The sequence below is a fragment of the Haemorhous mexicanus genome, chromosome 4, assembly GCF_027477595.1.
Source record: "Haemorhous mexicanus isolate bHaeMex1 chromosome 4, bHaeMex1.pri, whole genome shotgun sequence".
In the NCBI taxonomy this organism is placed as follows: domain Eukaryota; kingdom Metazoa; phylum Chordata; class Aves; order Passeriformes; family Fringillidae; genus Haemorhous; species Haemorhous mexicanus.
Genome location: NC_082344.1, coordinates 51,493,580 through 51,505,645, shown reverse-complemented (window position 1 = coordinate 51,505,645; position 12,066 = coordinate 51,493,580). Strand labels below are relative to the sequence as shown.

Here is a 12,066-nt window from a genome sequence, read left to right as displayed (position 1 = left end):
CTATTGCCCCCAGCAGAAAAATGTTGCTAACCAATTCGTTATATATCTTTTACCTCTGTAGTAAAGGCAGATAACTTCAAGACAAGTTATCTCTATTTTCTATTCTTAAATAAATTAGGAACCTGAAAGAATCAAAACATTTCTTAAAACCATCACATCAGTGGATGTCGTATCAGGAGAGAACACCATCTTTTCTATTAACTTGAAAAGCACCCTCCTTCCGACAAGAAATCTGTATTTTCCACCATGGAGGTGTCAACATTGCATTTACTTGTTTTGTAATCTTTTCACATGAAATAAATTTACTACAACAATAATATTCAAAAGTACTTAAGAGTAAAACTGTCTTTTTTCATGCCTTTTTGTGGTAAGTAGTCCAAAGTATTAATTCAAAATTAATAAATTAATTTTGTATTAATTCATTAAATTCACAAAGTATTAATTCAAAAATAGGAGGCAACTTTCAGGCTCTCTTGAATGAATAAACTGAAAAGATACTTTTGATACTTTTGACTTCAAATAAGAAGCGAAACAAAACTCCAATTCCCAACTGTCAGACCACTGCTGCGTATGTGGGGTGGAATGCTGGGCTGTCAAAAATAAAGAGTGTGTCCCTGACAAAATTATAAGTGTTTCCCGGCTCTTCCTACAAAGTAGGGAAATAAATTGATTTAACTGCTGCAGAAAGCATAAAGCATCTGTGACTACTCAATAATCTGACAGCAAAACTGCCTTCAGGAACTGTAGAGTTGTCAAAATCCGCTCCCTGTTTATAAGGCCAGCGAGTGTTACTCAATGTCATCCTTTCCAGAGAATTCTGATACACTGAAAACTAATTTCAGTGACATGGAAGAAAACTCGTCTTGCTACACAGTAACATGAGGTGGAGCAACAAGTTGATGGGATTTTATTAGACTTTTTTTACAAGTCAGCTAAACAATGCATTTGAGACAGATTATCTCTGGGCACCCACCTTCCTGCGGCACTGGTGCTTCTGACAGTCCCGGATTTTAGTGCATTTGGTTTCACACAGGTATGGCTTATGGCACGGCATGCGCTTGGTGTGCTTCCCACAGCGACACTGCTTTTCAACCTCCTGGGCAGCAGCACAGGGAAAAAAGCAAGGTGGTGTTCATATAAGAGGAAAAAAAAGGAAAATAAAATGTTCTATTACTGTCTGTGAAGGAAAGTTGAAGGAAAAGTAACGTTATACTGCATACACGAGGCAAATGTGTCCTGCAAGACAAAAACAAATTCCTACAAAAAAGTACCTCTCCTGCACATGAAAGTAGATTCCCCTAGTGTATACAGATAATTTAAGAAGTAGATGAGCAAGTTTATCTGACCTTCATCAAGGCTGTCAAGTGATGATTACTGTCACCTAGACTTTGTAGCCAAAGCTGGTTCAGGAAGAGACAGCTGAGACCTGACAGAGCAATGGCTTTGTAGGCCAGACCACAGAAGCTCCAGAGATATCTACAGCACAGTAAATTTCTTACTGTTAATTTTCTTACAAAGAAGAAAATAGTGTTATGTTATACCACCTTCTATCTCACTAATGAAGGAATATCATAGAAAGACAAAGCCAGAAGGAAGCTAGAAAAGATGGGGGAAAAAATTGTCTTTTGGGGCATAATAATTCGAAAAGAAAAAAACAAAACAAAAAAAATAAAATAAAACCAAGCTAAAGCAATACACTCATCCACAGGTGAAGCCTCAAATCAATATAGTGCTCAACTACTTACTCAGAGTTGTGTTGGGGTGGGAGGGGAATAATGAAAGAACATGTTGTTTTTAATAAACAAAGTGACAGATTTTCTGAAAGATATGATTTCATTTTCCTTAGGTAACTTGCACTGTTCCAGGCACAGAGTTTAAGAGCCCAAACCAAATGTGAACCTGATAAAGTAACACTAACCTGCCTGCATATTTCACAGGGACCACGATGACAGCGCTGTGAACATTTATGGATGCCACATTCCAGAACTTTGTCACAACTATCACCACAGGTGGGCACATCTTCTGTACAAGGCAATGTAAACTCTAGATGAAGAGAGAAAAGTACAAGTAAACATTTAGGGAACAAAAAAAAAGCCAAAATATTTAGGAAAAAAATGCAATGCATAGTAAGTTCAAATGACAGATGTCTTGTTTTTTTCAAAAGCTTCCTTGGATTTACTTAGTTATTGACATCAAAAATTAAACCCCTGGTGCTAAATAAAGCTTTGAAAGCTATGCAAAAAAAGTTACTGTACTGTCATGGTTGACAGCAAGAACTTTTTATGGGCCCTGCCTTGCAGAATTAGCCTAAACTACTAACTGTGAAAGAGTGGAGGATTTTTTATTCAATTTATCATAAAAAAAAAAGTAGCTTACTTGTTTTTCCACATGGACAGAACCTTTTCCCAGAACGAGGACAGTCTCCACAGGGACCAGCATGACAAACTTGTTCACATGTGTGATTGCCACATGGCAAACACTTCCCACACACCTGAGAAATTCAGAGAAATCAGCAAATGCAATGTAATAGAACTACATACCAAGCCAAAGCAAGCCAAGGGTAAAAAGCAGGAGTGAAAATGCTTCTGGATGGAATTTCACTTTTTCTGAATTTTGTTTATTAATGTTGTATTTGCTGAGTTCACTAAATAAAACTGATCATCCCTGCCGTGATCCTGGAAGGCCACAGTACAGTGAGGAGTTAGTGATACACAAAACATGAGTAGTTGCAGGTCAGTGCTGGGCTGCACACAGAGCTCAGCCTTCAGGCCTGCATTGTGCTGCACATACATTTTGGCCACAGGATAAACTTATTGTAGCAGAAGAGACTGGAGGCAGCTCCCACTTGGTACCAGTGATTATGCTGCCTGCATGTCCTTGCCTTTATCTAAAAGTGCAGCAAGAAGTTCTCATCTGAATAGCCTTTCTGCTTGACTGTAGAAATTATGATCAAGGATGCTTTCCTCTTGTAAGAAGATCCTACAATAACCTTCAACAATCAAAGTGGGGTCTGCACTGTATGCTGTACATCTATCATGGCCCATTCAATGCTGCACAACTTGGGGTTCCAGAGATCTAAAGGGACATGCTAGTCTTTATATTACACTCCTTTTCTCTACAGTGTTAGCTGAAATAAACTGCATTTTAACTGATATTTCACAGAGGCCAAGTACCTTCCTTACTGGGATCAGAATGGCCAAGTATCTCCTGGTACAGCCTCCCCTCCACCACCTAATTTTTTAAATTATTTTTATTTTTTTCCAGTCTGTCAATCCAAAGCCTTGGTCTTAAGCACAGGCTGCAAATATACTTCAAAGAATTAATCACAAAGCTTTCATTCTGCTACAGTCCTAAAATTAAGCATGAAACTCTTGATTGCTGAGCTGCAGTTTCATTCTTATTTTTGAAGGCAACAGCTGAAATTTCAACCTCAAGTACAAGGAAAAGAATATACAAAGTTAAATTCACTGCTACAGTAATGCCAGAACAATTCCAGAACAGTAACATTTTAACTATTATAAAAAATTATTGGAGCCACCAATTAAATCTCTTCTCAAACGATGCTGTTTATATTTTTGATTTGTACACTTTAAAAAGTTTTTTTTTTTCTTATTGAATACGTTTTTCCAATCCTTAATACACCAAGTAATCAAATTTTATAAAGGTGAGAAATCTGTTTAAAAGGATAGCTTCAAGATACCTGATCACACTGCCACTGAGGGCTTGCACAAAGTCTCTCCGCAGTCTGTCTCCCACAGATACACCGTTGTTTACTGACACGTGGACAAGGCTGACAATCTCCTGTATGAAATTGCAAAGTGACAGAGAGTAGGAATTGCAAAAGAATGATCTATCTTAACAAAAGAAACAGCTACTGCTCTGAAATTTAGAAAAGGTTTTCTACCTGCATGACAGGGATTCTCACAAACATGCTGTCCACATAGCAATGTTCGTCCACACGGCAGGCGGCAAGACCACTCCTTGGCACTGCACCGTCGGGGCACTGCTTTGGCTTTCTTACAGTGACAGGTTGTTGTGACCATCTTGGGGCAAGGTGGACACGGTCCTAATTACAGGAAAAACAATATCTTCCTAATGACCATTCAGCACATGCAGCTTTGTCTACATCTCATCTATTCTGATAATTTACTGAAGTATATTTAAGAGACACTAAGTTGAACCGTGTAGCAGGTACCTAAATACAGGTCACACAACCAAGAAACGCAAAGGATTTACCTGGATGACAAAGCAGCAAACATTTATGACCACAGGAGGGTTTGAATTCCCTCTCACATATCTGACCACAGGAGTGAGGTACCAGCCATGGGTCCACTGCTGGATTCTCCACTTTTCCACAGTAACAGTAATACCTACTGGGAGTTTCAGAGCGTTTGTATTCAAACCTACATTTTGGACTAAAACAAGAGAAAAAGGAGTGAAAACAAAAACAACTTCTTAAAACAATTAAAAAAAAAAAAGTAGTTTTATCATTTTTGCTTCCCAAGATGTTTCAATGCTTCCAATTAATATTTTTACAACTACTATAATGAATAACAAAAATATACAGTAACACAGAATAAAGGTATTTCTATATGTCATATTTTACAATACATTTAGAATGTCTAAGGAATTGCCTTGCTAATGCAATTTCTTTTCTCTAAGAATATATATAGACAAAAATAATCACAGCAAAAATCAGAACAGTTTTTATGTCAAGCAATATCAAAAGAATCTAAGCAACAGTTAACCTACTTAAATAGAACCAATTAAAAAAAAAGGATTAAAACCAGGGGTTTACTAGTAGCAGTCTATCAGCCATGTAAAAGTTTAGCAATGCCATTAAAACCAAGCATAATAATTTTAATTTTATCAGAAAAATTTTAGATTAAAGATGTACACCTTAATTGTTCACCCCTGATTTTTACAGAAATTTTAAAATTAATTACTGCTAAAGGTATATAGACACTAGAGGCCTGGAATTTATAAAGTGCCACAGGCCCAACAGAAGCCAAGAACAAGGGAGGCAACACAAGGAGAACAAAGCAATTCACATTGCTGGCTACACTGAGAAAAGACAACAGACAAGAAGGTCCCCCTCAGAGAAGAATAGAAAGACTTTGAAAGACCTACGCACTCATGTTTATCAAACAAAACATCAATTTGCCCCGACATATTACAGACCATTAACTATTTCTGTATAGTGATACTATAGTTTTACCATGTCCTTACATGTAAAATAAAATACCATTTGCCTGAAGAGGCATTATCAACTTGAGATACTGCCAAGCAACAACTGACATTTTATTTCCTAAACAAACCTGCTTAGGAAATTTTATTATGTAGCCCCATTATTACCTTCTTCTTTATACCATCTCAAGGAAAACTGCAAGACCTGACCTAATGTTTGGGTTATAATGAGACTAAAAAAATAAATAAATCCTTACATCTTGCTATTTGACAATATTTTTTAAATTTATTTCATGGTGCCAACTTTAAAAGTGAAAAATATGTAAAGCCATTCAGAAATAAATGTCAGAAGCTGAGATACATGACAAATAAGTTACCTTCTCAGAGGTTAAAACAAATTTGATGCAGCAAGGTTTTAGTATCATCATGAAATTTTTCTGATCATGTCAACAAAAACTTTTATAATTTTAAAAAGGAAAGAAAAGTCAGCCTATTGAACTGTTTTTTTTTTTTGTTGTTGTTGTTGTGTACTTGATGTACAAGTACCGCTCCTTCTAAAGGAACACCAGTTTGCCTGGTTTTCCCAACAGAAATAACTGCAAATGTACCATGAGGAGCTCACCATGGCCAGGGATAGTCTTTCTTCCCAAAATCATCATCTGTCAGAGGAGAAGATACAAGGAAGAGGCTGTCCTTGGCCCACTTTTGGATACACACCAGATGAAATATACAAAAGCATCCACAACAGCTCCAGACCTAAAGAGCAGACATCAAGCATCAATTGCTTTAAATGAGATTTCTGTTTCCACTTATGAAGATCCATAATATGTGAAGAAATGTTTCCCTTTAAAAATGGTTTTTCAAACATAGATTATACCTACTGTTAGATCAATACAGACAGTTTTTCTGTTATAGAGTCATACCTATAATCTTTTTTCCAACTCCAGTGGGAAGTTTTTGCCAAGGCTGATGGAGCCCAAAATACTCAGATAATCAGAGAAATGTTGATTTAAACACTGTTGGAGGTCATGTAGCATAAACTGATGCCCAAAGAAGGACTACTGCCAGCTTAGCTCTGTTCAGACACAGCTTTGCCAAGCAAAGCTGGGAAGTCCTGAGGGATGGGGACTCCACAACCACTGTGAGCAAGCTACTCCAAATGTCATATTACCTTCCTAGTATCCAATCTGCACCTCCCAAGGCCCAGTTTGTGCCACTCTCTCTTATTAAACCACATGGCACCATAAAGATGACTGGCCTTACCCAAAATTATAACAATTTGGTAAGAAAAGTGCAGAAAAAAATTTAACTTTTTTTTTTTTTTAATAATTTAAGACAATGTTATAAAATAATACTGTGAAAATGCAGATATTTTCTCCAGTAACTTACAGAGGACAGTGCCAATGACTAAGGTTCTATAACTATGGTAACTAACTTCCCAAAACTAAAGCTAAGCAGGAGACATCATGTAAACAAACAGACTTGGCCTAAATGACACAGATTCAAGATAATTAGCAAACCACTGAGTTATAAAAGAAGGCTTTCAAGTAACCAAATCATCTCACTTCTGCTAAGATAAGATTAACTCTATCAAGAGCCACAGAAATATGAAGCTAAACATACTCATTGAGGTCTGAAAGAATATGGATTAAATATGTTAAGAATTCATGCAAAATATATTGCATTTCTTTTTAGAAAGCAGTTACTGACTACAGTTTCATTGGGTACTTGTGGTCTGTGCACATATGTCATAAGAAATTTAAATATTTCTGAAATTTCTGAAAAAAATATTTTTTCACTTTATTTTTTTTCATGTCAAACACACAGTTGATGCCTCAGGATTTAGCTTTTATATTTTCCAGATTCTGTATTGCTTTAGTGTGAAGCTCGGAGCTTCATATTAAGGGATGGTAAGCTCTCTTCACAGAGTAGCTTAGACAAAACAATTCCTTCTCTAGCTGCGGACCCAAGGACAACCAATCCAAATTTCAGGCCCAAGAGCACAAACAGTGGTGGAATGAAGACAGAAAAACAAGGAGGATGGGACTTCATACCTAAATCTATAACTGGACAATGAACTCCAATATGCAAATAGACCAGAACTTATAAAAGTGAAAGATCTTGTGACCGGTTGTCCCTTTTTTGTGACCATTTTGGGCCCATCTTGGGTGTAGCCCTGGCTGGGCTCTTGTACTGCCCGAGGTGTGTCCATTAAGGCCTTTTAATAAATACCTACTTTATTCCTTTAGCTCTGCCTAGTCTCTGTTCCAGGTCATCCTTCACAAGGCATCACAGTTATACATGTTTTTGGTTCATGTACCTCTCACAGAAAGAGGGAAAAATATTTGTCCCGAAATCTTTTCCATATAAAATGTACCTATATGAAAAAGGACAAACTTCTCTGACACACACACTTCTTTTTCACCTGACCACCACTGAGAGCAGCGAAGCTTATCTTAGTTTCCCTGCTGTAAACCTAACAACAATAATATCTCCTAATGTTCTAGTATTTCATGTTTTGCTTTGCTACTCCATAGCTTACTGAATACACAATTGCAAGCACTGGCATTCAAGCACTTATCTTTGTCACCTGCTACTACCTAAAACTTAAAAATAGCTATTTTACACAATGATAACAAACATATCACAACAACAAAAAAAAAAAGACATTCTGATTACAAGCTACACATATAACCACTTACATCTTCCAGTGTTTCAAAATCCAAATACGCCAAATTTGCATTTAGTACTTTTACCATTTTAAAGCTACAAATCCCAAGAATAGCCTCAATAATATAATACAAGTTATTCAGACAGTAACATTTGTTTTGCTCTAAAAGATTACTGTAAAGTACTTACAGCTTGGTTCCTTTTAACTGAAGCAATGCAGATGAGACATGTCATGGCCCCTGACTGAAAAGCTTCATTCATGTACTGTCTTGTACGTTCCAGCTCACTTGCATCTCCATCTTTAATGGATAAAGATTTTTAAAGCAATTAGTAACATTTGATCTGTTATTTTGTACATGTTGAAACTACTGCACAAGTATTTTTTCTCTGAATAAAGCCAGTCATGTATTATTAAAAAGGCCACACTTAAGACAGTTAAAAGCTATACCAGTTAAAAGCTATACCATTGCTTCTGCACGAAAAGACAAAAAGTACAGCCAGCATGCACTGCTGGGAAAGAACATTTTTAATGTAAGACATCATGATAGAGTAGCTTCCTTCCAACTACAGTAAAATTCTAATACAATGACACTGCATTGCTAATGTTTTCAGACCAAAGTAAAGCCAATAAATGAAAACAATACCAGTTTGACTGGTGTAAATGGTAAATGTTTTGTCCAAAATCTTCCCTTGTTTTGCTTCAGCATCTTCATCATCATCTTCAGATGAGGAGCTTAATTGGTCTTCAACTAGCTTTTTTGCTGCAGCCTGATTGGCCTTCTTAATTTCATCAAATTTCTTCAGTGAAGATAATTCTATTAAGAGAAAATATTAATTAAAATGATGATTAATACCATGATAGCTAATTGTAAACACCACATTCAGTTCGACATACTTTCAATTGTCCCTTTCTTTAAAGAGTTTGCTGATTTTTTTAAGAGTAGTATATCACTACAATTTCAATACCACACAAGAAGAGTTAAATTGTATTTACTTCTTTACTGTGCATCACCATAAAGTTCACAGCAGGAATTATTATCTATCAATTACTGCTGACAAATCCAACATACCAGAATATAAGCAACTATAATGCTGCTTTATGAAAAGGATACTTAAACACAACTGTCATAGCATGAGGAAGAGAAAAACAAAACATGACACACAGTTTTGTTTATAACAAATTTACAGTTGTTATAACTTGCAGATACCATACAGGTATTTCTCCAGCATCTGGTATTTCTTAAATTATTACTTTCACTGATCTCCCTCAAATTCAACAAATCTTTATTGCAAGAGCGTGTTCACGCTATTTCACAGAGTTTTCTATTAGACCCAATATATTTAGTTTAGTTTTAAGGCTTTTCTTAAGAAACTATGACGCCACTGAAAAGAGCTCTGTCTTTGGCACTTCTCTGGTGTATTTCCCAAGTTGCACTCACAGCTGCCGCGCACACCGAGAGCCCGCACCTTTCCCAGACCAGAGCGAAGTGTTTCCCTGACCAGCGCACCTAACGCTGTCTCTGCCGAGCAACTCCCCGGGCTGTTTCCAACCAGAAAGAAACATTTCATCCATTACTTCACACTTTACTCTTCTGCTTCAGGAAGCCGGTCCACTCAGTGCACCCTGGCGAGGGCTTAGCCCCTCGCTCCTCGCCACTGCCCGAGGCCTCGGGTCTCTCCTCGGCAGGAGCCTGTAGGCAGGACACGGCACATGGCGAACACCGGCTCGACACCGCCGAGCAGCGCGGGAGGGGGGCCGGGCCCCGCCAGCTTCCCTTCCCCGCGACGCCGGGAACAGCCCCGACCTCGCACCTGCAGGGGCTCCGGCCACCGCCGGCTCCCCAGCCCAGGGCCCGGCAGCGCGGGTAGGGGGCAGAACGCGACACTCACCGCAGGCCCCGTCGCCGATGGCCCCCGCTGCCGCAGCGCGGGCACCGCCGCGGCCCCGAGCGGCCGGGGGCCGGGCGGCCGCCCCAGAGCGAGCGGCGAGCTCGTCCCCGGCCCTGGCGCGGCCGCGGCCCCGGCCGCCCTGACGCCACTGAGCATCCATTTGTCCCTCGCCAGATAGCGAAGGACGGCGGTAGGACCAGACCCTCCGCCTCTCGCCCGCCGGCACGGCCGCCCGGAGAGCGCTGCACCCAACCCGGCCCAGCCCAGCCCGGCCTGGCCGCTGCGCCCGGCGGTGGAGGCGGCGGCGCCGCCGGTGCTCCCGCGGCAGCGCGACTACAGCTCCCGGCGCTCCCCGCGCGGCGGGCGGGCCCGCACTGGGCACCGCCTCAGCCGGCCGGGCTCGGGGCTGTGGCTCTCTCCCGCGGTCACGGAGTGTCCTGGCTTGGAAAGGGTGTGAGATCACCGTCATTAACCCAGCGCTGCCACGTCCACCATTGAACCATGTCCCCAGGTGCCACATCTATACGGCTTTTAAATACGTCAAGGGATGGTGACTCCACCACTTCCCTGGGAAACCTGTTCCAGTGCTTGACAACCGTTTCGGGTGAAATTTCTCCTAGTAGCTAGGAAACCTAGTTACTAATCTAACTAATCTAAACTAATCTAACCTCTCGTGGGGCAACTAGGGACCATTTCCTCTCGTCCTGACTCTTGTTGCAAGGGAGAAGACACGGTTCCCCTCCCCTGACCACCGCCTCCCTTCAGGTACTTGTATCAGCGATAGGATCCCCCCGAGCCTCCTTTTCTCCGGAGGGAATTTCGGGCAGCCGCTCCTGCGGCATGCGGCTCTTGCAGACATTTTCTTCACAGCTCCTGTAACTTCATAGCTCCTGGAGTATGAGAGTTAAAAACCGACAACAAAGCCTGTTTAGAAACTTTATTGAAGCACATCCAGAAAGTTTTAGCGCACAGAAACATATATTGAGGAACCCGTGTGCCTCCCGAGTTCTGACAAATAAAGGCAGGTTGAAATAATTTTAATTTTATTGACATTTCCTTATAGCACTTACATTATGTCGTGTGCTAGGAGGAAACTGCATTTAGCCTTTTTTCAGCAAATATCTTCTCATAAAAGTTGTTATAGAAGATTTCCAGCCATAAGTAGTCTGAAAATAGTAAGTAAACCACTGGAGATTAATTCTGGTTTTCTGTTTTATTTTGAAATGGTTTAAATCAAAGAGTTTTTATTCTCAAGAAAGAGGCAGCTAGTGAATACAATTCATGTTTTAGACTGAAGGATCAATACCGAAAAAAAAAAGTTAACAGTAAATATCTGTCCTTTTCTTAAATTAAATCTTCATATCACACATTTATCTAATAAAAAGTCTTAAGCACTTCAACAAAGGAGAGAAGGGCTTTCTAAGTGCCTAGTAGCCATACAGGATAGGTTGCTGCTGGCATACAAATTGCAAATTATATTTAAGACCTGAGCTGGAAAAGTGTTGATTGCAAAGTCCAGCTCTCAAAATATAGCTAAATACCAGAATAATCCTGGTTCCTGTGTACAGGGATAGAATCTTTACTGACAGGATGGCATACCCTTTCCCCTTATCACCTGAGGAAGCCATTTATCATTCAAAGCACAGGATCAACAGGGCATGAACAGCCATTTTGTGTTTATATTTACCCTTGTTGTTCTATAGATATCCTGTGCATTAGGTACTTCATAAAATTTCATCCTTGCACTAAATCAGAAGTTATTTCTAAATCTCTGGCATGCTGGAAAGCATCAACATTACAAAAAAAAAAAAAAAAAACAAAACCCAAAAAAAAAAAAAAAAACAAAAAAAACCCAAAAAAACAGCCACAAAGGAATGCACTTTATAAAATGCCCAATTTATATTCTCTCCATCTCATTAAGGAGAGAATGCAAGTGAAGAAATATTATTGACAGTAACATGTATATAGGTATTTTTTAAGAGTGGCAGTTCAGTTGCTCAGGATAATCAAATTTCCCTAAATAGAGAATTATGCATTCTCTCATTAGAGTACCTTTCTTCACTCCTTTTCATCAAACTTATCCAATGTTACGTGCCTATGATCTAATTCTGCTGAAAATACCCAGCTGCAAGTACTCAGCTGAGACCATAACTGAGCAAACTATTTTTTTTGCCCATGGAAAAATACATAAATTAGGGGAAAGTCCAAGGAGATAATGCATCTTAAAGCAGTTGAAAATGGATCTAACATATGAATCTCTAGACTTTACTATTTCAGAAGTAGTTATGAAAAAAGAAATCCTCTATCAGTGGGAAAAAG

At 39.4% G+C, this 12,066-nt stretch overlaps 1 protein-coding gene across 3 annotated transcripts in view; it reads right to left on the bottom strand.

The window, feature by feature from the left end:
• The window catches only part of NFXL1 (nuclear transcription factor, X-box binding like 1), a 44,963-nt gene extending 34,926 nt beyond the window's left edge, over positions 1-10,037 (bottom strand). Inside the window, exons 1-10 of one of the 3 annotated variants that reach the window (XM_059844884.1) lie at positions 9,748-10,037; positions 8,502-8,672; positions 8,047-8,156; positions 5,810-5,943; positions 4,237-4,415; positions 3,905-4,066; positions 3,701-3,801; positions 2,377-2,491; positions 1,919-2,043; positions 974-1,096 (exon numbers count right to left, since the gene is read on the bottom strand). In XM_059844884.1, coding sequence (XP_059700867.1) covers positions 974-1,096; positions 1,919-2,043; positions 2,377-2,491; positions 3,701-3,801; positions 3,905-4,066; positions 4,237-4,415; positions 5,810-5,943; positions 8,047-8,156; positions 8,502-8,672; positions 9,748-9,907 — 1,380 coding nt within the window. In that variant the 5' untranslated portion in view covers positions 9,908-10,037. Of the gene's footprint in view, positions 1-973; positions 1,097-1,918; positions 2,044-2,376; positions 2,492-3,700; positions 3,802-3,904; positions 4,067-4,236; positions 4,416-5,809; positions 5,944-8,046; positions 8,157-8,501; positions 8,673-9,324; positions 9,503-9,747 lie in introns of those variants that run through there. The other 2 variants (XM_059844886.1, XM_059844885.1) reach the window with 2 other exon arrangements.
• Positions 10,038-12,066: the final 2,029 nt, after the last annotated feature.